Here is a 27988-nt window from a genome sequence, read left to right as displayed (position 1 = left end):
ATGAGTTCTTCGAAAATAAAATTTTAGTACAAAAATAATGCAATAATAATAAAATGAAAACTAAAAAGATAAAAACAACATTTATTTAATTGACAAGAACATAACAGATAGAATCATTATTTCATGTATCATTAATTCAACATCATTTCAACAAATGAGGTGGGTTGGTTATCTAGTATAGGAACATTTTGAACTTCTCTCTCAGGAGTGAAATCAGTCTTATCTTTGTTTCTTCAACATTAAAAAGAGTATAAAAACGTGCCTATTCTCTGATCTAGCGATTAAGAAATTCAATGACAAGTTGTATCAGAATGATTTATAACTGATATTTTTGATCACCTGATCAGAGAATAAGCCTGATACAGAGATGTACAAACTATACGGACAATTATGATGTACAAAAATAAAATCTGGAGATGGAAAAAGTAAATTTACCAAAGCTTATTAGAAATTGTATAGCTTTCCCTCTTTTAGTTTTACAAAATTATTTTGTTAGGGTCTTACTTATTTCTTTTTTTTTCTGTTACAATAACTTATCAGTACTTAAAGTAAACAAAGAATAACATTAAGAATTGACAAACTTATTCGAAATGTCACAACTATCAAATTGAAACTTTTATATAGATTGTATATATTCTACAGTCACAGTTTGATGGGCTGAACTACGATTTGCTATTTAAGAAATGCAAACTATAATAATTTTAGAAACGAAATCGGACAAATACGTAATGCTAAAATAAAAAACTTATGATCTGATTGTCAGATTTCTACATAGTAAGATGCATTTGTATATCCCATGATGTGAAAAATTTTAATATTGTTTTATATTAAGCAATAAATAATCTTTATAACTTTATCTTCATAGAGCTTTATTAATTAAATTAATTTTTTAATTGTATGAAAAAGTGTTTTTTGATTTGCCTGAATAGTTGTGGCACAGATGTGGCAAAATTCGCAACAAATAAAATTCATATTAAGGAGACTAAATTTTCAACGATTCTTCATACCAAATTATTGGAACCATATTCTCCAAATTGCGACTATGCTTCTCCCATATTTTGAGAATCGAGAACCCTAATCCGTTGAATAAAGAGGCCTGTTTGTTCGTATAAAGTATGTTTTTTAAATCTAATTTTTGTAACCAATCGAATCATTAAGATTGCACGTCAGTAGGGGATAATACGATCATTAGTTCAAAAGCTATCTAGGTTTCCATTCTTTATTTTGCACACTGTACATCTCTGTTTTTCGGTAAAAGGGTAGAGATTAGAAAAAAAGAGCAATTATTAAAATGAAAAGCATATTTAAAAACGAAAAGTCACCATCATACTCAATTTCGAGAAATATAGAGTGTCTTGAGGGTTATTTTCTGAAAGTGTATAGCATCAGAAAGCGCCAAGTGGAACTTTTTCGAACTAATAAAACACAGGTGTAATAGTAAAACTGTGAGGCAACAATTTTATACAACACATACTAATTTATGATACTGGAATCAACAGAGATTTGATCGAATAAAACCTTTTCTGTACTACCATGACTACAATTGAGTAAGATCCCGAGCTTCAATTCTTTTCTTTCTGGTTAGAGCGAATGTGGATTCAGCATTCCTTTTTTCCTTACCTCCTTTTGTTTAAAGTTTTCTTTTCACAGAAAAGACTCAAGAGTTTGAAAGATGATTTCTGCTAATTATATAACTCATTAAGAAAACACAAGGTTCTTGAGGCGAATCTATCTTGCTATTGCTTCATAAGGTGGAGGCGGTTCTGTTCCCTAAAAAGAATGGAAATTGTTTTTACTGAAATCTTTAGAATGCATGTTTATGGATAGTTAACTGAATGTAAACAATAACAAGCTTCCTAAAACCGGAAGAAATATAGAAAACTTCCGGTGTATCCCTCCGCTTATGTTATGCTTACGAGGCGATGTGTGAACAGGTTTAATATTCTAGGAAGTTTTGATATTGTGATTTGTATTTAAATTTAAGCGTAAAATTTTACAATTCATAAGAGTTTTCTGTAATTTATAAATTCTAGCAGATCGTGAGTCTAAAACAAATTTAACAAAATTAATATCAAAACATAAATAAAGTGTAAGGTTTGCCACGTTTTGAGTGTTATCCCTTATTTGGCTATATTTGTGTGAAGTTGCACCGTTTGCTATTTTTTGGATAGCATCATAGCAAGCTTGAGGAGTCTACCAAATTCATTTGTTGTTTGTTTCGTTGAAAGTTAGATTGAAAGAACGTTTTATTTTGAGAACACTACAACAAGGTGCGTAGTTATATCTTTCAACAAAAAATAAGCACCTTTTAAGCACTAAAAATATTTTTAAGCACTATATACCAGTAACAAAATGTAAAATAATTTTCAAAGAATTTACATGATCATGATAAAATAAATAGTTTCTGACAAAGAACTTTTTTCTTGATTATATTAGCCACTATAAAAAGATCGAAAGATTTTTCGGTTCGATTTCAGAGGGGGGCAGGGAAATAAATAGCCTGAATATCGTGCAAAATGCAGCAGAGTAGCACATGAAAGTGCAAGAATCTCACCGAGCCTAGCTCAGTATACGCACATGAGGACTCGCAAAGTATTTCGTCAAACATGTAAAATGATTGGCGCCTTTATACGCTACGACCGACGGTACGCTGAAATGCACTGTGTTTGAATGAATTGTGAAAAAGTTGAATGGAACAATGCGAAAACCACGCTTTTGCATAATACGTGGCGAAAATCGACATGGTACAGAAAAAAAACTCACTTTCGAAAAGGGGAAAATCAAGCACTTTTTAAAAACACCCAATAAAAAAAATCACCTTTAAGGGCTTTTAAAAAGTGAAATCGAAAATAAGCACTTTTTAAAAACGCTAAGCACCATGTAGAAGTATAATAATATTGAATAAGTATATTAATACAAGTATATTAATATTTGCCTCCCAAGTGAATACAAAATGTTACATTTATGTCAGCTTCTTGCTTTTATTGAGGCAGCTGTATTCTGCACAGTCAAAAGTGCTATTTTTATGTGGAAAATTTAGATTTATCTGGTTTTTACACATCGGTTCTCAATTACAGTTATTAAATCGACTTCTGAAAGAAAATTGTTAATGTCATTTACATAAATTGTTAATTAGATCAGTAACTTACATCTAAAACAATAACTTCTGGGGCATGAGGGATGCTTGTTGTTACAGATGAGTGAATAGTGGGGATGGCAGTTGTTGTTGGTACTGATAAATGGATGGCAGGAATGACTGGTACTGATGAATGATGGATCGTTGCATGTACTGATGAGTGGACGGAGGGAACGCTTGTTACTGGCATCGTCTGCATTCCTGATGTTGTGGTTCGTGCAGGTTGACATTCGGTACATCGTGTCGCTTTCCCCCTTCTGCGACTTCTTTCGTCAACGCAAACTTCCTGTCTTCGATTTATTCGAGGATTTCGCGTCCTGCGAGACCCGAGAAGGGCTCTCTGAGTTCCATCCTCCATTTGACTTATGGAGGATGGATACCGCCATTCTGGGTGATATGAAGAGCCATTAAGCCTGTTGCATCGACGATCTTCTTGCAACAAACGCCATCTGCAGAGAAAGCAACATGTAAAGAATAATATGAAACATTTTAAAAATTAAACATGTAGAATTATATTTGATTAGTTAATTACGGTTTTTAAAGTGTGCTCTTATAATTTTCCACGTACAAGGGTGAGTTGGCCATAGGTACTGACAATCTTTATATAAAAAGGTGCACATCGCAACAGGTGCATCAGACTTTTTATAAATATGCTCATCGGCTTTACATACGGAGCGTATTATTTTCCAGTAATAATTTAATAGTTTTAGCAGGAATCAGAATTGACTAAACAGGACTTGCAGCGAACGAATGAGATTGGAATATCTAGAGTTTACTCCAACATGCAGCGAACGAATAAGATTGGAATATCTAGATTTTGCTCCAACATGCAGCGAACAAATGAGATTGTAATACCTAGATTTTGCTCCAACATGTAGCGGACGAATGAGATAGGAATGTTTAGATTTTGCTTTAATGGACTTGGGAGATTACATAGAGGTTCTGTTTACATTAAATAAAATCTGAAAAATATAGGCTGAATAATGTCTATAAAATATAGAGTGAATCAGACAATTTATCTATTCTATAACCAAGGTTTTGATTCCAGATGCTCCGGGTATGCTTTTAGGCTTGCTTGCTTTGAGGTGATTCTATAAAGCTGATTTGCGCTTATTGTTATATTGCAGTGCAGGTTGATAAAAAAGATACAAATTAAACAAGAGGCCTACTTAAGAGTTAGTAAGCCACAATGTCATTGAAAATATTAGTCCAAGAATATTTTTTATATCATAAATCAGTATGTTTTTCTGTGCTGATTTAAAGTGCCTGTTTATATCGCAAAATGTTTAGATGCAAATGATTGCGAAAAAAGGATTTTCCATAAATTATGAAGATTGTTTCTAATTTAATAATGTTTGGTGAAAACAGTTAGAGTGGGTATCAAAGGAAGAAAATAGAATGAAATATAAAAAAGTCACTATATCTAACTAAAAGCAATTCTAGAAATTAAGTGCAACTGCAAAACTATAGTTCAAGCTTAACTATCATTAAACTTAATTTGTCAGATTAAAATATAAGTGTAAAATTTTTTATATATTAACCCTTTCCGGCGCAGCAAATTTTGATTAGAAATTTTGGTTAATAAGCAAATTAGTGATTGCGATTGCCAATTCGAAGGAAAGAGATTCACTTGAGCTGCTTGTTGCTTACAAGAGAAGTAGTTAATCGTTTAAAAGCTAACCTTTTTCAGTTTCTAATGGTTTATAAGACTTTTGGAATAAGTGTTTCCAGACTGGCAACACTGCACCGGAAGAAGTTACTCAAAATTAGAATATTTTAAGGCAAAAAAAAAAAAAGATTAACATTTTTATTTAATTTTTTTGCATCAGATTAAGATTTTTTTCTCGAAAACAAAAATAATTAAAGCAAAAAAGTCTCAAAAATACCAAATATAGACTTCAAACTAGTATATTATCTTTAAAAGCTTAAAAAAAATACTTACAACCAATATAGAGCAAAGATGACAGCTGACAAAACGGCAAAACTGACCACTACTATGATTATGATGACCGTTTCGATGGCCACGGGCATCACAGAGCTTTCTGAACATTATACAGTTGTGGGGTTCGATCTGAAAAGGGAGAAATATCAACATTATTTCAATAAAATGTTGGTATAAAAGAATTTTTTTAAAAAATGCATCAATCATTTAAATTATCCGACAATACTATCATACTTAATTTCTTTTTTAGTTTTTAGGAATGCTCACAGCAATATTATATGTGAAATGAAAAGTTCAGAACTGAAGTTATAGAGGGGGTTAGCTGCTCCAATTGTTTGTCAGTTGTTCCAACAGAAGGGCCTTTCTCAGCGCATGCGAAAAAATCAAATATGCGAATTCGAAATACGATTGAGAACCTGATTGGCGATTTTTTTAGCAGGTAAATATACACCAAAGAGCCATTACATTATGACCTTCCTGCTAGTAACATGTAGGACCACCTTTAGCCCTCAAAACTGCTAGCACCCGCCGTGGCATTGATTCCACAAGGTGCTGATAGGTAGTCTGAGGTATCTGGTACCAAGCGCTCACCAACTGGTCCTGCAATTCCCTCACATTGCCAGGGGGTAGCGTGGCAGCACGAATTTGGTTTTCCAAGTAGGACCACAAATGCTCTATTGGATTACGGTCAGGTAAATTTGGGGGCCAAGACATGACTTGAAAGTCACTGGAATGTTCCTCGAACCAATCCAAGACGATTCGACCCTTATGACATGGCGCATTATCCTGTTGGTAAACACCATCCCCCGCAGGAAAAATTGTTGCCATGAATGGGTGAACCTGGTCTGCAACTATGTTCAAGTAGCTTACAGACGTCAGGGATTGTTCTACGAGGATTATGGGTCCTAATGTGCCCCATGAAAACATTGTTCCTGGGCGAGAAACCATGAAAACCTGGGCGAGCCCATTGTTATAGATGGAGGGTGGTCATAGTGTAATGGCTCTTCGGTGTATATTTCACCAATCAGATTCTCATTCACATCTCCAAATTCGTTTGCAGTGTGGACTGTCCATAATGACTGTAACTGCTGTAACTCTTCCAAAAGAAGATCCTTAAAAAATTTGGTAGAGAAAAGAAAAATATTTGTAATAGACATTTTGAGGCAAATTTTTGGTGAAAAATCAGAGCTATTACAACAGTTGAAATATTATAATCATTCTACAAAAATCCGCTGTGAGTAGCAGTGTGAAAATTCCGTGTTTGAAAAGGTTGAAAACAAAAAATATGACGATAAATTCCGGTGAAGAAACAACGGCAGCTGAATTTCTATATTTGTTACATAAACAATTATGATTTCGATTCTTAACCCTAATTCGTGTTGGTTACTGAGTTAGATGACTTTAGTCCTACATTCTGGCATCTGAGCTAGAATTATCAGTACGCAATATCGGCGGGGAGAGATTGCGGCGGGGAAAAAGAATTTTGCGAGAAGAAAAAAATCTTCCTTTTAAATAATAAGAATAAAAAAAAGCAAAAATTTGATGTAAAAACTGAGAAATTTACGTAACTGAACCACCTCAACTGTCTGTTTTATTACAAATTAAATTTTTACAAAGAAGACCTAATTGGGATCTGATTAATTGCTTAAGAAGTTTCGATGAAGGTGAACAATACAATAATACAACTGATATTTGTACCCCTTAATACAACTGAAATTTGCAACACCGTAAAAAATCATCCGAACACAATCTCATTGTTTCAAGAATGAGGAAGTGCACCATGACAGTTATTGAGGATCACACTATCTAAGTGCTCTTGACGAGCATACAAAAACGTGATTAATGATCCCCATTTATCGTGATTTGCAACTCCTTCATGAAAGAATCACGTTAAATGCATTATCTTTATTCCCAATACCGAATACGTCTTCTTTTCCAAGTGAAGTAAATAAAAATATATTGCACAATTTGCCCAGTGCCCTATAGAGAAAGTTTTTCTTTTCTTTTTTGGTTAAAAATGTCTCTTAATTTCTGTATATTTTCCATTATACCTAATTGTTTTGTAATCAAGATTGGACACTTCAACAATTGAAAGACAACCTACATTGTCTTCTAATTATTATCTAAGAAAATCATTAGAAATGCCTCAGAAAAAAAAGAACTTAATCTGTCCCATTCTAGTTCTAAAGTAAACTTTAAACATTAAAAGCAATAAAAGTAATACTACAATTCCTGACTCTACGTTTGTTGCTAACATATTGTTATTAGAAGTTTACATGGATTCTGGCATAAGAATCGATTAGATCCCCATTTATTTCGTGGTTTCTGTAAACGTCAACTCCATATAGTTCCGGTTTTCTAAAAAGGATATCGTTTATTAAAAGTGGCTAGTAATTTCATTTCATAACTAACGCTTTACTCCCTAAGTGCCTTTAAAAAAAAAAGATTTATTAATATTATTTAAAATTTAAAAAAAAATATTTTTAATGATTTAATTTTAAAACAAATTGCATTTGTAGATGTAAACCTATAATCGGATAATAAAAAAGAGGTTATGTCAGGAGGTTTCGTGGTTTCTGTAAACGTCAATTCCATAGAGTTAATGTTCACAAAAAGGATATCATCTATTAAAAGTGCCTAGTAATTTCATTTCATAACTAAAGCTTTACTCACTAAGTGCCTTCCAAAAAACATTATTTTAATTTTTTTTTTAAATATTCCTAAGAATGCTATTTATGAAAATAATGATTTATCGTAAAAAGCAAATATTGTATCAAAAGCACGCATTTTAAAAACGCAATTAAAAATAAAAATTTGTATAAATTTTCTTTAATAATAATAAAAAGTCGACCTTTGTTGGTATACGTTCCAATGGTAAATAGTGTTCGTAACTTTAACCAACTAAACCATGCATTTGGTCGTGAATTGTATCGATTGAGTATGATTACTTTCTTGGGTAACCAATTGGATTATTATGAAGTCAATGATAAAAAAAAAAGCGTAAAGAAGAGAGAAAAATGTCAAACAAATTTGCTTGAACAATTAACGTTCAGAACCAGCACGGTGAATAGAAATTGCTTGGCCAACTTTGATAAGCTATAGCTCCGGAAAGTAAAAAGATAAGCCAGTTATATTTCTTTCTTTCCCTTCTTTTTTGTCACGATAACACATTAAATTTGTATTTTTGTAAGAGAAACTAATTGCAATACACAAAAAACTTGAAAAACTGAACGAAATATGCAAAAAAGGAAGTAAATAACGTATGAAAAAAATTAGTGAAGTAATTCTAATACACTTTCTATAATAAATTCTTCAGTGTTTAAAATTTTTTAGTTGAAAATATTCCCAAAAAATGCTCATCTTTAAATTCTTTTTATAAGAATATTTTGTGAAATATTTGCTTAAAACAATAAAGCTTTTAGCACATACTACTATTTTTAATTGCCTTTATAAATACATTCTTAAGCATTCTGTGATAAAGGGGAAAGCAGTTACCTAAGTTTTAACACTTTATCAATGGGGGCAGATAATGGATTACGATAGTATCTATCACTTAGTTGCCAATTAACGGAATAGTAACCGAGTTCTCGTAACACCCAATTTAACTGAATCAGGTTTTTAGGTAAACTCTTCTTGATAAATGCTACCAGTCTTTGCAATGTTTCAAAAACTAAGATACCAATCAACTTAAAAGAAACACAGCTATTGATAAGGGAAAATACCACTTTCAGCATCTGAAAGGAGACTTGTTTTTCTAAGAAAAGAAATTTCATCAATACAAAAAAGCTAGTGAATTTATCTACATTGTTAGAAACTATATTTACAAGAGTTAATAAAAGGAATTCCGTGAAACGAAACGATGATATCATAGATATTTAATGCAATCGCTTGTCTCGAAAATTTAACAGCATGAGTATTGTAGATTTAGTTTCTACATATACTTTCATTATCAAATAAACTGGTGACATATCAATCACAATTATAATTTGTTGATTTTAGTTTTGAGCACAATTACTTGTTGACAATATTTTTGACCATGAATTATTTGACTATCAATTGTTTATCGACAATATTTTTGCCCATCAATTGTTTATTGACTATGCTTTTGCCCATTTATCAGAAACTTTAATGGAATGAACTAATTAGAAACTAACGTTTTTTTAAATATACAATCAACTCTCTTGATTTACATCCAAAAGATATCTAATAAGTTCATTGGGTCAACTCAAATTATTACCATTATTATTTTTTTACCCATGCAATGGGTATTTTTCCTGTGAATCGTAAATCACGTGATTAGGAATCGCATTTTGTGATATAGGGTCAAAAAAGTAAACTTTTTAACACTATCTTTTTTATGAAAATTGCGTTTTGTAAAGTTTGTATATTGTGAAGTCAACTAGCAATATGTAATTCATAAATCTTGTAAATAAAAATAGCAATATGTAATTCATAATTTTTGTAAATAAAAATCGCAACATGTAATTCTTAAATCCTGTGAATGCGAATTGGAGTGTGTAATGTTTAAATAATGACAAAAAACCACTTTATCAAAAAGTTCCGATATGAAAAAAATTTGTGATATAGCATAGATTAAGTCAAACTTTTAAAACGCTGTTATATCTGTTATTTTATAATATACAGATATAACGCTTCTGCATCAATTAAACACAAAACGTTTGTTACATTTTTGTCTTGACTACCTACAGATTAACTAAAGGTATTTGTATTATTTATTTCACTATAGATAATTACCAACACATATACAGTACGGAAGTTAGTTACGGTAATATTTTGTTTTTATTAATTTCTCACATTACACCTAAAAACGTAACAATTAAATTATCCCTTATGTTCCGATAATTTTGATTTTTTAGGCGTACTCCTAGTCGATTAGGCATTCGATAATTTTTTTAAAATAAATATTTAATGATTTATATCATATGAAATTAATTAGTAAAGCTAAAAAAATAATACTTTAAAACAGGTAGGAAAAAATAATTAAAATTCGCAAAAAAGAATTATCTTTCAGATATTTTCACAAAGGTTTAATAAACGCTGCTAGATGAAATAATCTAGTCATTTTTAAAAATCACAGAATTCCCAAAAAATAAGAGCGCACACCAGAAAATTATGTCCCTTATAATTATATTTCCAGAAAGGCTATTAAGAACTTCATTTTTTTTTTCTAAGTTTCAGCGACATAATTATGACTAATACTTGGCTTGGGGTAAAAAATTATTACAGTTTTACCCTCTAAGTAAGCTATTTATTTAAATTCCACTCTCTTATCTTGACAGAAGAAAAAATCTTGAGAGTATTCAAGTCTAACGCCCTTGGCTGATTTAAAATTACAGCGCATAAAAAAGAGATTATAAACCTGGCAACCCATATGCTCCCTCAACTATGCAACATGTAATTTTGAAAAAATGACATTCAATCGCCATTAAGGACAATCACATAGTTTAAGTAAATCCAGTAACAGTTTTACATTGCTTGTGATTTTTTTCATTGCTTCTCTCATCAAAGTAGTCAAGAATTTTGTCTGCCTGTGGTTCATAACTTTCGAAAACCGAAACATATCCTCAAAATATCACTGATTATCAAGTAACTTAATTAATCTATATTTTAGTCGTGTAAACAGAAATTCATATTAGGCTTTATAATTAAGATTTAGAATTAAATAATTATTTTCATATTAATTTAAGTCTTCAATATTGATAAACTAACCTTAACTTTTGACTTTATTTACTTTTAATTTATTAAGGACGGGGTATTATGGATCTTCTAACGATTAAATTAATAATGATACAGATCCAGCATTTTTCCTGAAAGTATACAACGATCGTTGAAAATTAAAAAAATTGAAGTCTCATATCTCCCGATTTCTCTTAAACATGTTTTCAAGCTAAATTTTAATTGATCCTTAAAACTTAATTAATATTTTAATCCAAAACAGTGATCGAAAAAATAAATAAATAATAAATGGAAAAAAAAAGCTTTCTGAATAACTTTCGTTACATCAATATGATTTTTACGCGAATTTGAAAAACTCATCCTTTTAATTTTAGTTTTATTAAGTACTAGCTGAATACCCATTCTTCGTACGGGGTGAAAAACAAAGCACCCATTAATCAGTCAACCTTTTGCTTCTTTCATAAAAAATATACAGTTTAAGACTTTCTTTGAAAAACATTCGTAAAAGCATACGAAGCCATTCAAATGAATTTTACTATTTAAATTCTTTCTATCATAAAACAACAAATGAATTTTTTTTTCTCGACTTTGCTTTGGTAATAAAGAGGTAACTTTTTGGTAGTTTTTAATCTCTTTATTTTACATCACATTGGGCGGCATTGAACATTCACATTAAATTTGACAGGATAAGCAATTCATTGCTAAATTCTTCTTATAAGACAACGAAAAATAAATCATTCTTCTCTCTACTTTGCTTTTGTAATTAAGAGGCAGTAGCGTAAGCAAGGGAGGGGTTTGAACACCCCCCTTGAGCTCAGACAAAATGGTAAAAATAAAATTTTTAGTAGAAATTATGCGGGAATTATTTTTTAAGACTATATATTTTTATTTGCCTTATGCCTACCATTTTTTCTCACGGTATTTCTCAGAATACTGGAAAAAAAAACATTTACTATAATAGGGTTGTACTTTTGAAACCAAATTCAAGTAATACTGTTATGGACTGGTTCCTTTCTGTTCTGCCAGTCGCGATAGTTTTCGAGACTGGCTGTCATTCGCGAGTTCTTTACGCGATGATTCTGGAATCTTAGACGTTCTGTCATCTTTGGGACAATTCGAGAATTTTGGAGATGCAGTAAAAAATTATATAAAAGGGGGAACGGAGTACAATGTAAGTTTTTCTGTTGTACGGAAATGTGATACTTCCGTTGAAGAAAACGTTTCGAGCATAACAAAATCTGATGAATGTGAAAGAGGCCCTCAAAGTGTTACTTCCCACCCATATGACATTGGATTTTTTTCAGAAGATATTACATGCGAGAAGATATTACATTATGTTCTTAAAACTTAAAAAATCAAATCAAAATTTAACTAAACAATGTTGTCTAAATAAAAAGTCAAAGCTGTCTAGCTGTCTAAATTAGGGAAATAATAGTGCTTTATTACATACTCGAATTTCTTTTAGTAGCTTCAGAAAATTATGAACACCCCCCTTGAAAAAATTCTGCGTACGCCACTGTTAAGAGGATATTTAGTATCGAAGTTTCCGTTTTTGCATTGAAAAACGTCATCAAGTGCACCGCTTTTTGTCTTTTAAAGTTTGCTCATTGTCGTTTTAAATGTCATTATTTTACATCACGTTGTATCAATAGAGGCATTGAACATTCACATTAAATTTGACAGGATAAGCAATTCATTGCTAATACGCTTAATTGCATAATACGTGGCGAAAATCAACAGGGTAAAGGGAAAATTAAACACTTTTTAAAAACACCCAATCAAAAAAGCATCTTTAAGGGCTTTTAAAAAACGATAATCGAAAATAAGCACCTTTAAGCACTTTTTAGAAACGCTACGCACCCCGGATAAGCTATTCATCGCTAAGTAGGGAAACAATTCAGCGTTACCTTTGACGTGAACCAAACAAGAATGAAATCGATACACTTTTTGACACACGAATATTTTATTTTAAAAATTGTTTCTGTTATAAAACTGATCGTGATTTCTGAATAACACTTGGGATACTTTAAAAACAAATCTTAATAACCGAACATTTAATCAACATTCCAACAAACAATCAATTAGTGTCCTTGAATTGGATGCGATTTGAATCGAGATTCCACTTATAAACACTGCCATTGTTTTCGATTGCAGCGAGTTTTTATTATCATCGACTGAAGTCATTATTTTAAACATAGTCGCAAACGTAGATATATAATCAAATGCATTATTGCTTTCATCTTATTTATGGCACAATCTGGAATCCGGCAATACTATTTCAGAAGCACAAAGCGGGATTTACCAACAGGCATTAGCCATTAAAGTAATAGTCGCTCTTCCTTTGTAATTGCGGCTCTTCTAAAGGCATAAAAAACGTGACAAAACGGAAATTACTGTTTGATCTGTTAGTGTCGAACTGTCAGACATTTCCGTTAAGTGAGATTTGAAGGGTAAGTAACGGCTAATGATTCAGGGAACAGGTATTTTGTATCAGTTACAGCGTTGGATTTGTTTTGAAAATAACCAGATCCAAAGCTTTAACAGATTCCAAACATGTGTTGCTGGACTTTTTCTACTTAAATTAACATACACGCGTTAGACGGAGCAAGGACTAGAGTTACATTAACGTCGCATTTCCATGTGGTGGTTTCTTAGTTCTGCTCATAATTTAAAGCTAAATAAGGCGGTGGTAGTAATCAGCCAATCGGCATTTGCAGCACTCTGCTCAACCACCTAACCAGTTTTTTCTTTCTTTTAACTAGGAAACTATCCGGGACATTTGATGCATTTCGAACCATTAAAACACGATCGAAGAGAGCAGTCCGATTAGACACCCAACCTCCAGCACGAGCAATCGAACCCAGGCCCCAAGCATCGGTTGACGCAGACTATAGTGCGACTTTCAGGAGAACTCCTCCAGATACCCGTCTTGCGTCGTGGCGGGTACTATGGTTACGAGGAAAGGTCACTTCGAATATGGGTGTGGGGTGAATAGTTTTGTCTTTATCTTAGCGTAGGTCGTCGTGAGTAAACCAATCGATACCTTCTTTCCTCCATTTCACCCCCATTAGAAATGTGCTCTGACTTGTTACCATAGCAGCAGACAGTCCCAGACTTTAAGTCTGGAGGAGTTCTCCTCAAAGCCGCACTATAAATCTACCGTATAGTTTGTTTGTGTGTGTGCGTGTGTGAGAGAAAGAGAAATATATATATAATGCAGAATTTTTCAATTAAATATGCGCCATATGTATCTGATAATTTATATTAATATTGATGACTTATATTAACCCAGATAAATTGAATTCTTTTTAACTAAAATTTTATTTTTTAAAAATTTAAACCTGATTCTTTTAAAGACACTATAAGACAATTTAAGAAAGTAAAAAGTTATTTAGTTTATCATAAGTTAAATTTTAAAAATATAGTTATAGTTAAAATATTATTAAAAATCAATGCATTTTAAATTATATTGCATTAAAAATTGATGATTCAATACTCGTCGCAAACGTTTGATTCAAATTTTTTAAAATGGAATATCACTGTACTGAGAAACAGGTAAAAAAAATCATAAAATTAATTTCATAATTTTTCTTCCTCTTTTTGTTAAAAATTAAAAATCCATATTCAATACTCCTCTGCATTACATTTCACATTGTTCTTAGTTTGCTTTCTAAAAAAACAATTTTAAAATGTCATTTCGAACGTGCTGTAATTTATTTTACATAAAGTGTTTGCGTAATTTCGCTAAATGAAACTTATTAACACAGCTATATATTTATGCTAAATTTCAAAACTTCAAAAATCAGTAATAAGTTTAAACCAGCTCATTGCAAAAAGCTTTCTAAATAAATCGATGATTTCTTAAAAAATAACATTACATTTAAGTCAATGATTTTTGAAAAAGAAAAAAAAAATCAGCTGATTTAAATCAACGAACTCTACTAAAAAGTGCAGAAGCTACATTAATAGCCATGTTCTATAGTAAATGAAGCAGGATTTCATTGGTACGGGAACTTACAGGTTTAAAAATTTTAAAAAAAGAAGAAGAAAAAAGAAACAGGCATTTCAAAACATAGCAAATAACCTTTCTTTTCCCTGTCTGGTTTCAGACAATGAAACGGTTAGGTCATCGATGAAATTTCAGTATTAGCCTTGGGAAAAAAATGCAAAATTTATTTGACATTTAAGTTCTGAAGAAAAAATAAATAAATGCATTATGTCTCTCTCTCAACAAACTGTCGTCTGAATGAATTATGTGGTCGATGGTCGTATCCTGTGATATACAAAATGGCTTTTGGAAAACACCTACGTGTCATTCAAATTCAGCTTAGCGAAAAGAAATAATTAGTTGCATTTTATGACTTAACTCGGTACAGTTCGAGAAGGGAATAACTAAAAAGGATTCAACTATTTTATTTCGAATAGTCTCTCTCTTTGTTGTATTTATTTAACCAAATCGTGAAGAAAAAAGATTCTTAATCAAAATCACGCCCTTCGTTGTTTATTAGTATAATATGATTTTTGGAATACTAAGAGGCGTTTTATATCTTTATTCTGTTTATATCTAACAACACAAAGCTATGATGAATTGCACAGCGCCATGGAAGAAAAAGTTAAGGAATAAAAAACTCAAGGCTGCCAGAATATCAAAATAAACCTTGGAAAATTCGTTTCGTTATCATGGATTAAGAATAATTATGTAACGAAAGACGCAAGAGCTCTGTCGAATACATCAAAAGAATAATTTTACCAGTATCAGTTCTCGTTTTACAACAACAAATTAATAAAATATCGAAAGTAGAAGAAAGTATCGAAAGGCAGCATCAAAAAAATAAATTAGAGAAAAGTATCGTTTTCTATCTAAACAGAGATTTCCTACTACTCGATACTAAGCATTGAAACAAATGTAATAATACTACTGAAAACTTTGATGGTATTAATACAAAATTTTGATTTATGTTTCAGCTTATTGATACGATAGCAACAATATTAAGATCAAGCAGACCGGCCTGTGTAGGGGGCAGGGAACTGTCCTTGCATCAGAAAGGGTTCGAATCCCTGGCAAGGCATGGATGTTCTTTCCTTCTCTGTACTATCTGTCCTCACTGTGGGAGCGACGTTGGCCTACCTAATAGGGTACCCCTGAAAGAGAGGCCAACAAAATCGTCCTGTAAATGCCTGAATTGACGGATGTTAACACAGGTGGGCATTGGAGAAAGAAAATATTAAGATCAATATTGATTTACAAACAGTTGCCGTCATTTTGCAATGCGCTGGGATAATTGGAATATTTTTTGAAATGAATAACAATTTTTGGATTTATTGGAGTGAGCCCATATACCTTTAGGTTAATCAGAAATTATATCATTCATTGCTAAGTTAGCCTTACTTATTTCAGGCTGTTTGCAAAATGCCTAGAATAGAAAAGATTGTAAATAGCCTTATTAAAAGCTTATTACAATAAGCCATGCAAATCTGATTATACCTTCGTATGTTTTCTCAGTATCCTAAAAGAATATAGGTTGATTAATAAGTCTAAAAAATATCAAGCTTGCAATAACATCAGAGTCGTGAATATTGTAAACAACCTAATTAAAGTTTATTGCAATATGCAGAATTAAATTCAGTGAAATCGAGTCTGATGTCTTCGCACATTTTCTATTTAGCCTAGAGGCATATAGGCTGATTGTAATAAGGCTAAAAATATCAAGCAGATTAGAAATGCATTGAATAGGCCTGGCTAAACTCAATCAGTCGTAAAAATACATATAATTAACCTGGCAGATTGCAAAATACAGTTAACTTTTACAAAACGCTAAATTTTTCAACCAACCTATTACATGCGTATTTTCTTTTAGAACATTTTTCAATAGGTGAGATGGAATTTCTTCTTCTTCAAGAAACGGGCAAAAATTACATCAAAGACTAGACCTAAAACTTCCAAGTTTTATTTCTTTCATGATATAGACAGCTTATTTATCCTTCGAATATTGAAATTGTAGTTAAGGAGCAAACAAATCTTTACAGCCTGGGGGATTATTTTAAGTACTAAATGTCAGTCTCATTTGTAAATGAGCGAAAGGTCAATCAGCGGAAACAGGAATTTTTGATGTCATTTATACAAACAGGTGTGCTTGTTCCACCCCAGGTCAAAAGTCGAAAATAGTTGCCTTCATGAGAGAATCACGTTTTGAATCTTTATTTAGTGAAATAAAATCGCTGATTTAAAAAAAATAAATAAAAAAAGATAAATAAAATTATCTGATTGAAATTAAGTTTAGCTTCTATTTAACAAAGAAAATTCGAAATTCTTATTCCCTTTCATAGATTTATGGAAACATTTTGAAATTAATGCATTTTAAAATAATTTACTTCTATCAGAGATTAATATTATCTGATTGAAGGTAAGTTTTGTTATTATTAAATTTTCTTATAAAATAAACTCAAAATGCCAATTCATTTCTATAATGGGATACCTGCAAGTGACGTAGTGTGGGTACCTCGAACCTGAATGGTTGTTAAAACGTGGCTTTGATTACGTTAGCAACTGTTCTTTCCATCCTATTTCGAGTTAACGTACCCCGTCAAGCATCAATTCTCATAAGCGATACATTCATTAATCCTTCACAATGATTTTAGTTCTTTCAACATATATGGTGAAAGAACTGAATCCACCATATATATATATATATATATATANATATATTTACACAGAGACTTAACAGAAAGACAGGCACGAAGCCATGTAGAACATAAACAAACTAATTATGCATTGAAGTTGCCAGGTACAGAAAACAAAAATATATAATGTGTAACAATAAAATGCATAAACAAATAATAAATCTAAGAAAGAATTATATTTCAACAAATTAAATGTGAGATACCGCGCTGTATTTAATTAACTGGGTGTTGGATTGTTCTTGTTTTCCAGTGCCATTTATGGGCAAGAATTCGACTTCTGCCACACCCGCACGTCACACCCGTTCATAAGGAGGACCCATTCATTTATCCACAGATCGTAATTTTGACCTGAACTAGCAAAAGATCAATCTCCAATCCAGTACCCCCAGAGGTATAATTAGTTATGGGAACATGGAGGACTTTGTTACCCAACAGATATAACGTGTACCAGTAATCATTATAAGGGAAGTCTTCGGCCGGCTGGAGTCGAACTCCCATTCTCACGAACTTGAGTCCAGATCCCTACCAACCAGGTTATCCTGGTCAAGAAATTTGCTTGATTGAATATACGAATTTTAGCAGTAGCTGGCAGCAAAAAGTTGACACAAAAAGATGCAACGAGTTGCCCATTATTAGATTAGGGGAAAGGGAGTTTGTATAAGATATCGAAAAGGGATCGAAGTTTATTTTCGTAATTCTGTCATCAAATTTACTTTTCAATAAAACATAATGTTCAATGATACTCAATGTCTCAAAAAGAATTATAAAAGTATTATGCATGTTTATCAAAACCTTCGGTCTTTTAAATTTTTACAAAGTGATTGTTTTAATTTTTACTAAGATTTTATTAAATTTTTGTTAAAACTAGAAAATTTTAACAAGATTTTACTAACTCTTTAAGTAATTAAAATATTTCATTAATTTTTTTAATAATTATTACTAGTTTTCATTCTAGTTAACAACATGTGTATATGTTACAGATTTCCTTAAAGCATTTTCTGCTAAAGTGGCGTAGTTGGAACAGTTTTGTCAAAATATTTTCATGAAATTATTTTCAAGTTTTTTTCAAGTAGTTAAACTGGCCACATCATCAGTGATATTTAGCATAAGTATAACAGAATAAAATAGAAAAAAAAAAAATAAAAACTTTGCAATAACTCCCACTCTTTTATATTTTTTTAAACATGTTTTCAATTTTATTTATGAGTCATAAAGATTTCACATTCGATGAAAGAGTTTTTACAGAATTGATTTTCTCTATTTCGTTTGACATCATAAATTTTTACTATGATATTAAAACATTGATTGTTTCTGGAAAGTCTTTATCCTCATAAACCATTTCAGTATCCAGAAAATTCGAAGCTTCTTAGGTTGGATTCGATTATGAAATACTTTCCAAATAACATAATTTTCTGATCGATTTGATACATACAATTGAATTTGTTAGAGCAATGATCTAGTTTCAAAAAATAACAGGATTGTTTCGAATTCTTTTTGATATGATATGTGAATAATTCTCAGAGAATCATACTATTACGACTTCTTTGAATGAGCATGCATGAAGACATACGACATTTCCAAGCCAACAATGCAAATTGGGAAAATGGCTGTGACTCATGACTGCGTTTTTAACACTATGGATCAGAATAGATAAAAAATGCGACCCATTACAAGTAATATATAAAATTATCAATTACTTATAAAAGTGGTTAAAAATAACCATGAATGCAAGTAATCATGATTTACGATTACAAGTAAATCATGATTACATTACAAGCAGCTAATAATTATTGATAATGTAATCTTAAAAAAAAAAAAAAAAAAAAACTATTAACGATAGTTGGTAATTTAATCCCGATTACCAGCACACTCAAAATTTATAATTATAAGTAGTTGGGGCAATAAGTTAATATGACAATTGTGCTTGTAAATCAATGTTTGAATTACATCATTGATTACAAAAGTAAGATAAGAGTCTAGTTAAGGATAAGATTATATATCAGTGATCACACTATAACGATTACAAGTAATCATAATATACCTACGATTACTGGCAAATATAATTTCAAGTAATCTTGATTGCTTTGTAAATGAGATTATGAAGTAATTGTGCTAATTTTATACCTAGATTAATTCCGTATCACAAATCGCATTCTCATTTAAGGGATATGAGACACTAGTTTGATATGGTTTAAAAGTATACTAAATTTTAGAGAAAATAAATATGAGAGAATTAACGAAATATGTATTAGAGAATAAGCGAACCAATGCGACAAAAATTTGATGGACGATAACAAATCTTCATATCAACGATTGAATGAACTAATAATGAATGAACAAATCGGTAAAAACAGAGACAAAGAACGATCTTATCAATAAAGTTATGAGAGAATCATTTAATGAGAAAAACAATGGATAAGTAAATTAATTAATCAGCATTAGTAGATTAGTAGAGAAATTAAAAAAAATTAGTTTATATCAATGAATGAGCGTATCACTACATTAGAGAATTAATGATTCACTCATCTGCTAATCATACACCTTCCTTGATTAGCAGATCCTTTAACTCTCTCAACTATCGATTCACTGATGCATTGCTTCTTTGATTCACTGATTTGCCCATTCAATGATTCATACACCCAATGATTAACTGATTCGGTTTCTCATCAATTCACAGATTTGTCGATTTCCTAATTCGTTGAATCACTCAGACATTGAACGCTAATCATATACACCCAATGATTAACTGATTCGGTTTCTCATCAATTCACAGATTTGTCGATGTCCTAATTCGTTGAATCACTCAGACATTAAACGCTAAATCATATAAGTTAGATTCTTGACTCCGTTGTTTTTAATCAGCGCTGTGGAGGTGATGTTTTATCCATAAAACGCATTTCATTTACAAAGTTGCTACACCTTTAAAAATTTATCTAATTTTGTAATATTATTGTGTAAATAATAAGGTTTCTTTTTTAATATATAGAAATTTTTAAAATTCTAAACAATTCTGTTTAAATTTTTATTAAGAAATTGTTCTCTTGATTCTGAAGTTCTAAAATGTATATTATTAACACTTAATACCAGTAGGTGAATTCAAAATGTTTTGAACAAAAATAAGATTAAAAAAAAATTAGTTATGATAATTTTTTAACTTAAGTTAACCAGATTATTTATTTTATCAAGAAAATACAATTAGAATTGAAGAAAATAATTGGTAGAAGTATTATTTTTTTTGCATCGTGATGGTACGATTACTTATTTGATGCATACCCGGTATGAACCAAGGGAACAAAACAAAATGGCGCTTCCGAATTTTTATGTTATAGAAAGAAACGGCTCCAAGGTCTTTTAAAACACGATCCTATATTTGTTTGAACTGTTTTTATATCTCATTCACCTCAAGCAGTTGTTCTCGAAAAAAAAACAGTTGAATACTTAAGAAATGTACGCGGTTCTGTACAACAATTAAAATAAAACTTTTTTCTGAATACAATTGAATGCCTAACTCATTTTTCCAAAAGACAGTTACTCGTATTTATAAAACAGTGAGGTATAAATATGTGATTTCAATAACAACTTAGCATTCTGCCGAGGGCTTTTATCAAGGCCCAATTACTGATGGTAATAAAAACCTTTAATGCAGTTGTTTTTTTCCTTCCAAGATAATAAAAAATAAATAAATCTTGCATTATAGATTGAAATTTTTTTTTTTTTTAAATCTGTGGTTACTAAATGTCGCAATACCAAATCTGTAAAAGCAAATTTAATTTTAAAAAATGTAGCTTTAAATTGAGAGAGAAATAGGAATTTTTGCATTAAGATACTAAACAAGTTTCAATAAAACGAAAATAATTTTCTTTTTACAAAAAATCTAATTCTTTTTTATTTAGCCCCCCCCCCCAATTTTCTCTCTCTCTTTAATTGCATTTATTTTGCATTTTTTTGAAATCAGAACAAAATTTACTTCGATCTATATTTCTTTAGGTTCCAAATGCCAGGTTCACATTAAAAAAATCATTCTTTTTCCAAATGAAGTGTTTTCACAAGTATTACAAGCACAAATATGAATGATTTACAACAAACTCTCAATTATACGGAGAATTATCCGTAATTTCATTGTGCAAAACTCTGGCGTGCCAACACATACAGCGAATGTTACTAGTATTTTATTCATAGGCGAATCTTTCTTATTATATATTAAGTGTAGACAATTCTTAACACAAGATTTAGTCTCCCCATGAGATTCCATGGTATTTATATCATGATATTTTGTTAACATGGAATTCTGAAATTTGTCCCACGATATTTTAATCACCAGAAATTCTGTCGCCGCGATATTCCGCGAAATGACTTTTAGAAAAAATTTATAAATATTCCGTTGTTTCTTAAATTACATTGTCACTCATAATAAAGAATTTTTTTTCTTTTGCAAATAGCAACGCACCAAGGGAAGAGAACAGTGCAGTGAAATAATTTATGCCCACGCTATTTGCGACAAGTACTCGTTTATGAATTACATAGTATATAAAAAAAAAAGTTTCACCTTTTGTTCCCTGTCACGGTTATGTGAATGCTTTATGTTCTTCTTCCATACTCTGTTGGTATTGAAATCATCGTGAACACTTGTGGTTTAAAAGTAATACTGCACGTTCTAAACCCAGGAGAGAGAGGGGTGGGGCGTGTCATGTGCTTACTCGAAGACGGTGAGAGTTTTGATAACATTGTCTTGATACACGCAATTATTTACACATGAATGTTCCTCACTTATGAGTTCCGAAATGAACCGCTGATGTAGGAATAGAACATCCTGTTGAGTCGATTCAATTTTTAAGCAAGTTCGGTAGTCGTATCCAGAATCACATCAGTTAGAGCAGTGTTCCCCAACCTTTTTTAACACCGCGGACCTTTCAACGTAGGGGGGACGACGACGTTGATTGCTTATATTTTAGATTATTTCGATTTATTAATTTTAATTTAATTGTATTTAAACATGCCTTCAAAATAAAATACAGTTACACCAAAAAATAAATATAAAGTGATATAACATTTTAACTTACTAGAACGTCAAATCAATGAGAACCCTGAGCTTGTTTTTTTGCAATGAGACGGTTCCACCTGGGGTTAATCGGAGACAATGACACCCAAAGTGTGTTGCTTATGTCCAGTTTATTCCGTTGCTTTGTTTTGGTTGCTGCTACTGTTTTTCATTAGTTCCAATGTAAATTTCGCGCCGCGCTTTCGTGTTTTATTTATGATATTTACAGTTATGAAATACTACTATTTCAACTCTATGGTTCAGACAGCTTGTGAAAGGTCCGGTTTTCGTGAAATTGTGAAAAAATTACTCACATTCTTTCAACCAGGGTCCTGCTTTTATGAATTTGCGCAAATAGGGTCCGGTTATTGCAAAGAACTTTTTCAAGGAGTTTTTAAATTGTAAATAGATACAATAATATGCTCGGCACTGTAAATTTATTATAAAAAAATTAAATTTTCAAAAATAAACAGCAATTGCTGCTTCTAAATTAGAAATGCAACATACAAATATATGGTATTTAGCTGAATGCAGAATATTCATTTCGGACGAATAATGGAAGAATCGTCTGACGAAGACAAAACTTTTTTCGTTTACATCCATCCTTCTTGTTTTCTGCCCTGGGAAGGGTTTATTCAATTAACAAAACAATATTGAATATAAACAAATTTGTGAAAGGTCCGATTAAAAGAAAAATCATTTTGTAAAGTTCCGTTTTTAAGTTAAAATATTTTGTGAAGGGTCCGTTTTTATGAAAAGATATTTTGTGAAGGTTCCGTTAATGGACACAAATTTCTTCTAAACAGACCCCTGATACTAATATCCATTTAAAATTAAAAATTCTTGTCTTCTAAAATGAAATAATAATTGTGATCCGTTCTCACCATAGTTTTTTAAAAGCGAATTTTACAAAAATAATAGTAATAAATAATATTTCGAAATGACTGTCGTATTTGTTAGCTAGCTGTTTACTGTGGTAATAAATTAAAATAGACTAATACCATATAATATTCTACTCACAGGAATTACCATGCGAAAACGTAATTTTTGATCTCCTGTTCTGAAGACAAATTCTAAATACAGCACCAATCATATGTGCCATTTTGTTTAAAAAACATTCCCATTCTTTAAAAACTAAAAATTTATCAAAAAAAGAAAAATCAAATTTTTATTATAGAAAAAACAAAATGACCACATATATAAATTCCAAATGTTCTCATCCTTCGAAGATGGATGTGATTATAAAAATGAAAATTTCGACGCCATTATTGACCGATATTACATTACATGTATTACTTACTGATAATAACAACTATAAATTTATTTTAATGCATATTTGCTTTTAATATCTATAATCTTTTCAAAAAATTTGCATAAATGCATTCGCAATGAGCAATTTGTTTGGTACATAATCATTCATAGAAAATTAAGGCACATGACAGTTGAATAGTGGGATAAAGACGGAGAAAGAATTAAAATGATGTAATAAAGATTAGCAAAAAGCATTGTATTAGTTCCAGACATTAAATAAGTTAACTGCTTTTTGTACTGTTTATTCATATTAACTTCGGACTGTATTAAAAATGAAAGATTCAATACGAGAGGAAGTTCTTTTCAACATCAACTATTTTCTAAAACTAAATATGCAAAATTATAAAATAAATTAAAATGTACTATGCACTGATGGAAAAAAACACGCCTAACTTTTGATCTACAGTACATAACTTTAACTACTTAACCTTACTATAACTTTAACTAATAATAACTCTTGATCTATACTACACATCGCATTATTACGTCTCATAACTCAATAGGTTCGAAGACCTCTTTCGATTCCCTATAAATAATTTTTTTTCTCTAAAAATTACATGGGGCAAAATTTGTATAACTTACAATGGGATACCTGAGAAAGACGTAGTGTGGGTATCTCGATCCTGATTGGTTGTTGAAAGGTGGCATTTGTTTACGTTTGCAACTGTTCTTTCCATTCTATATCGAGTAAAACAAGCCTCTCAAGTAACAATTCTCTTAAGTGACGCATTCCATATTTTTTCACAGAGATTTCAATTCTTTCACTATATATTTCTTACTTAACACAAAGACAGAAACGAAGCCTTGTAGAAAATAAATAAATTAATTATGCATTGAAGTTGTCAGGTGCGCAAAGCAAAAATATATAAAATATAAAAGACAGTAAAATATAAAAGATATAAACAAATAAAAATCTAAATTAAGTAAATGACAAAGACGATAAAGAATTATATTTTAACAAATTCGATGTGTGATACGGGGCTGTATTTAATTAACTTTGCGTTAAATAACATCCTAATTTAGGTGGAGAAACTGAGTTCAACTTTAAGACGCCCCGTTTTCCTTACAAACTATCAGCTGGAGCTGACGTCGTAGGTCACATGTGTGGGTATCCGTGAACTTCTTCTTCTTGAAGAGCCAGTACCCAATTCGAAATGTTTTCTAGCCATTTGTAATTAAAATGATAAACATAATTTTGGCATGGAGTGATTTTTGGATAAACAACTTTTATAATTGAGAGCAAAAAAATTTTGTTGTTGTTGTTATATTGGTTTGGATGCTTGGTTTCAGAAATAAATTGAAATAGGCAGAAAGTGCAGTTAACATTAAGAGGCTGTAAACGCGAAAATCAACGTATTAACAAGATCTTTCTGTGTGTGTGTGTGTTTAGTTCAGAACCTAAATGTAACAAAATAAAGAGGCCCCAAGTGAAAAATGCCAACGCCCAAGCTAGTCTAGAGTAATACCGTGCGTTGCAATTACATTTTATCGAAATCTAGTGCAAAGAAGTTTAAATATATTAATTTTGTTTCATTTTATAAACGCTGTTGAACAGCCGATCCAATTTTGAGTTTACGACTACGAATGTTCAACATCGTAGCAACGTAATTTTGAAACCAATCCAGAAGACAAGGGAACTCCTGGATCAAGTATTGGGGGAAAGTTTGTCTTCGTGGAGGGCTTTTTGCTAGAACTAACCCGCATTTGCGTAACATGGTGATGAAAACCTTCCAAGGTTAGCCTGACTGGAAGGGGACTCTAACCCACGACCTGATTATTGCTGAGGATATTTTTACGTCAGCACTGTGGTCGGTGCGAGCCGGGTGCAGAATTCGTATTGACCATCAGCCATTTCTGGGATTCGAACCCGGTTCACCTCTTTGGGAGGCGAACTCACTATCCCTTGAGTTACCACGGCTCAAAAATATGTTGATACCCATAATAATACGATACCCATTATAAATATACCAATAGACGTTGCGTCGGCTGCATGGCACATGCCTCTCCTCCTCAAAAAAAAATGTTTTTTGTTTTGTTTTATTTCTTCACGCTACGCCTATGACTGTGCCAAAAAAATTCAAATAAACTTACCATTTTATTAGAGGAGAGTTGACTTGTCTAGGACTGCATTTTTTGCCGATGTATTTCAGTAGGAGATGTTAGAGAATAATTATAAACGAGCGTCATATCTCACTTTACTATGACGGCCATTCGTTTATCCTTAGTTTGCAAAATGATATCTTTTAACGATTCATGAATCACGTTATAACGAGTTAATTCATAGATAGAACAAAAAAAGCGGATCAGTGCATCGGATGTTGAAAAAACGTTCGTAATTAGATTTTTTTTTAAAAAAGGCTTATTAATTTGCAATTCTTTATTGTGTTTACGGATAGTTGAAATCATATACCATTGAAAGTGCGAGAGTTTCTCGCTGGTTCTTTGGTATTTTCATTCATAAACCTATCGGGAAATAAATAATTGGGTAATAGTAAATTTATTCAATGAAATATTTTGTCAAATGTCTGTAATGTAACTATATACACATAATTAATAATATTTACATTATTTTACTATATTTCAATGGTAATCGTAAAAATTTACTATTAATTTTTTACGATTGTACAATTGACTAATGGTTATATATATATAACCTATGTAATATTATATATATATACATATATATATATATATATATATAAGTTAAATGAACAATTAACTTATTAATTAAATATAATTATTAATTATAAACTTATTATTTTTCTTTGTTTTTCTCTCTTTTTTATAATCATTTTGGTCTTTATTGTGATTTATATATACATATAATTTCCATCGTACTGAAAAATAAAAATAAATCACAAATTGACATATTTTTTGGTGTAACGTTAATGTTTTGTGGGAATAAAAAGTTGTAAACCACTATGTTCAAACACTTTTCACATTTATTTATTAAAATTTAATTAAATTAAAAAAAAGAAGCTCACTTACCCTAAAACACTGCGCAGTGGAAAAAATCTTTACGATTCATTTTGATGGTGATCTAAACACTGAAAGCAAACAAATGTAAACCATCTTCCAAAGTCAGAGGCGCACCTGCGTTATACGTTCTAAATGCCTCCGGGCACTGAATTAATAAAAACAAAACAGAAAGAGCAAGCTAGTAGTGAGTCATTCACAAAAACGAATTACCAAGGTGAGAGACAAAACAATCTCTCTAAAAACTTTTTCCTCGTTGAATTACCGATTTCTCATGAAAAGACGGAGTTAGAATCAAAACAACCAGATAATCAATCGTGGGAGAAATCAGGTAATTAAAACAGAAGATGTTCTGATAAAAACGAACAAAGCATTCGAGAACACGCGATGTTCGTGATGCTCTTGACTTGCTGTCTATTTTTCTAGCTGTGGTTGTGAAGTTGGTTGACTTTCGGGATAAAGTTTACCAGGTGATTCGATATATCCACCAGGTGGCGTTTCGGCCGTGAACTTTCTATCTCAAAAGGTAATTGCTGATGAGAAACTTGGTTAAAGCAAGTGAAAGTTAGCACATTTCTCTAGAAAAATATTTATTACTTATATTGAAGGTTAATAGAGCGCGATGAAGTTTTTTTTTCTCAACGATTAATTTTAAAAATTAACAACTTGTTGCACTTATTATATCAACAGCATATAAGTGCAATAAGTTGTTTACATATTTATTATAATTATTTTAACATACATTTAAACATACGATTATTTTGATTATACGAATATTTTAACATAAATTTAAACATACAATTATTCATAATTATTTTATACATCATGAAATTTCAAATCTGATTTTGTTGTTTAAAATTACATTGTGTGATTTACATATCTTATAATTAAACTTTTTCGATCAATTGTTTAGAAATTAACAGGGCTAGGCTGTTAAAGATAAATGCAGTTTTTTTTCTTCCATTTTGGTTGTTTTTTTCTTCTTTATGGCCATTATTCATGTTTTTTGGTCAATTTATAGTCTTTTTTTTTTTTTTTTAAAGTTATTTTCGAATGATACTTTTCCTTTTAAGCATAGGCGTAGAGTGAAAGAAATTTTTGAGGGCACAGAAGGATTTTTTTTTCTTTTTTTAATATAAGATAATAAGAGATTTATTTTATAACTTCAGAAGTGTTTAGATCCTGCGATTTCTCATACATGCAAATG

General features: G+C 31.0%; 2 protein-coding genes across 4 annotated transcripts in view; one reads left to right on the top strand and one right to left on the bottom strand.

The window, feature by feature from the left end:
• LOC107441631 (Alg13 UDP-N-acetylglucosaminyltransferase subunit) overlaps positions 1–27988 on the top strand; it is a 75697-nt gene that overhangs the window by 20644 nt on the left and 27065 nt on the right. For 2 of the 3 annotated variants that reach the window (XR_011637374.1, XR_011637376.1), the window contains exon 1: positions 27180–27307. The exons of the other annotated variant lie outside the window; for it this stretch is intronic. The gene's annotated coding sequence lies outside the window, so the exon portion shown is untranslated. Of the gene's footprint in view, positions 1–27179; positions 27308–27988 lie in introns of those variants that run through there. 3 annotated transcript variants of the gene reach the window in all.
• On the bottom strand, positions 62–27292 carry LOC107441630 (uncharacterized). Its single transcript, XM_016054967.4, has 4 exons — positions 26794–27292; positions 5079–5207; positions 3150–3585; positions 62–1770 (listed from the first exon to the last, which is right to left on the bottom strand). Exons 2-4 carry the CDS (start codon positions 5165–5167, stop codon positions 1729–1731), a joined length of 567 nt encoding a protein of 188 aa, XP_015910453.1. The 5' UTR covers positions 5168–5207; positions 26794–27292; the 3' UTR covers positions 62–1728.

Source organism: Parasteatoda tepidariorum, chromosome 1 (assembly GCF_043381705.1).
Source record: "Parasteatoda tepidariorum isolate YZ-2023 chromosome 1, CAS_Ptep_4.0, whole genome shotgun sequence".
Classification (NCBI taxonomy): domain Eukaryota; kingdom Metazoa; phylum Arthropoda; class Arachnida; order Araneae; family Theridiidae; genus Parasteatoda; species Parasteatoda tepidariorum.
The sequence above is the reverse complement of the archived record's forward strand: the minus strand, read 5'-3'. Positions and strand labels throughout refer to the sequence as shown.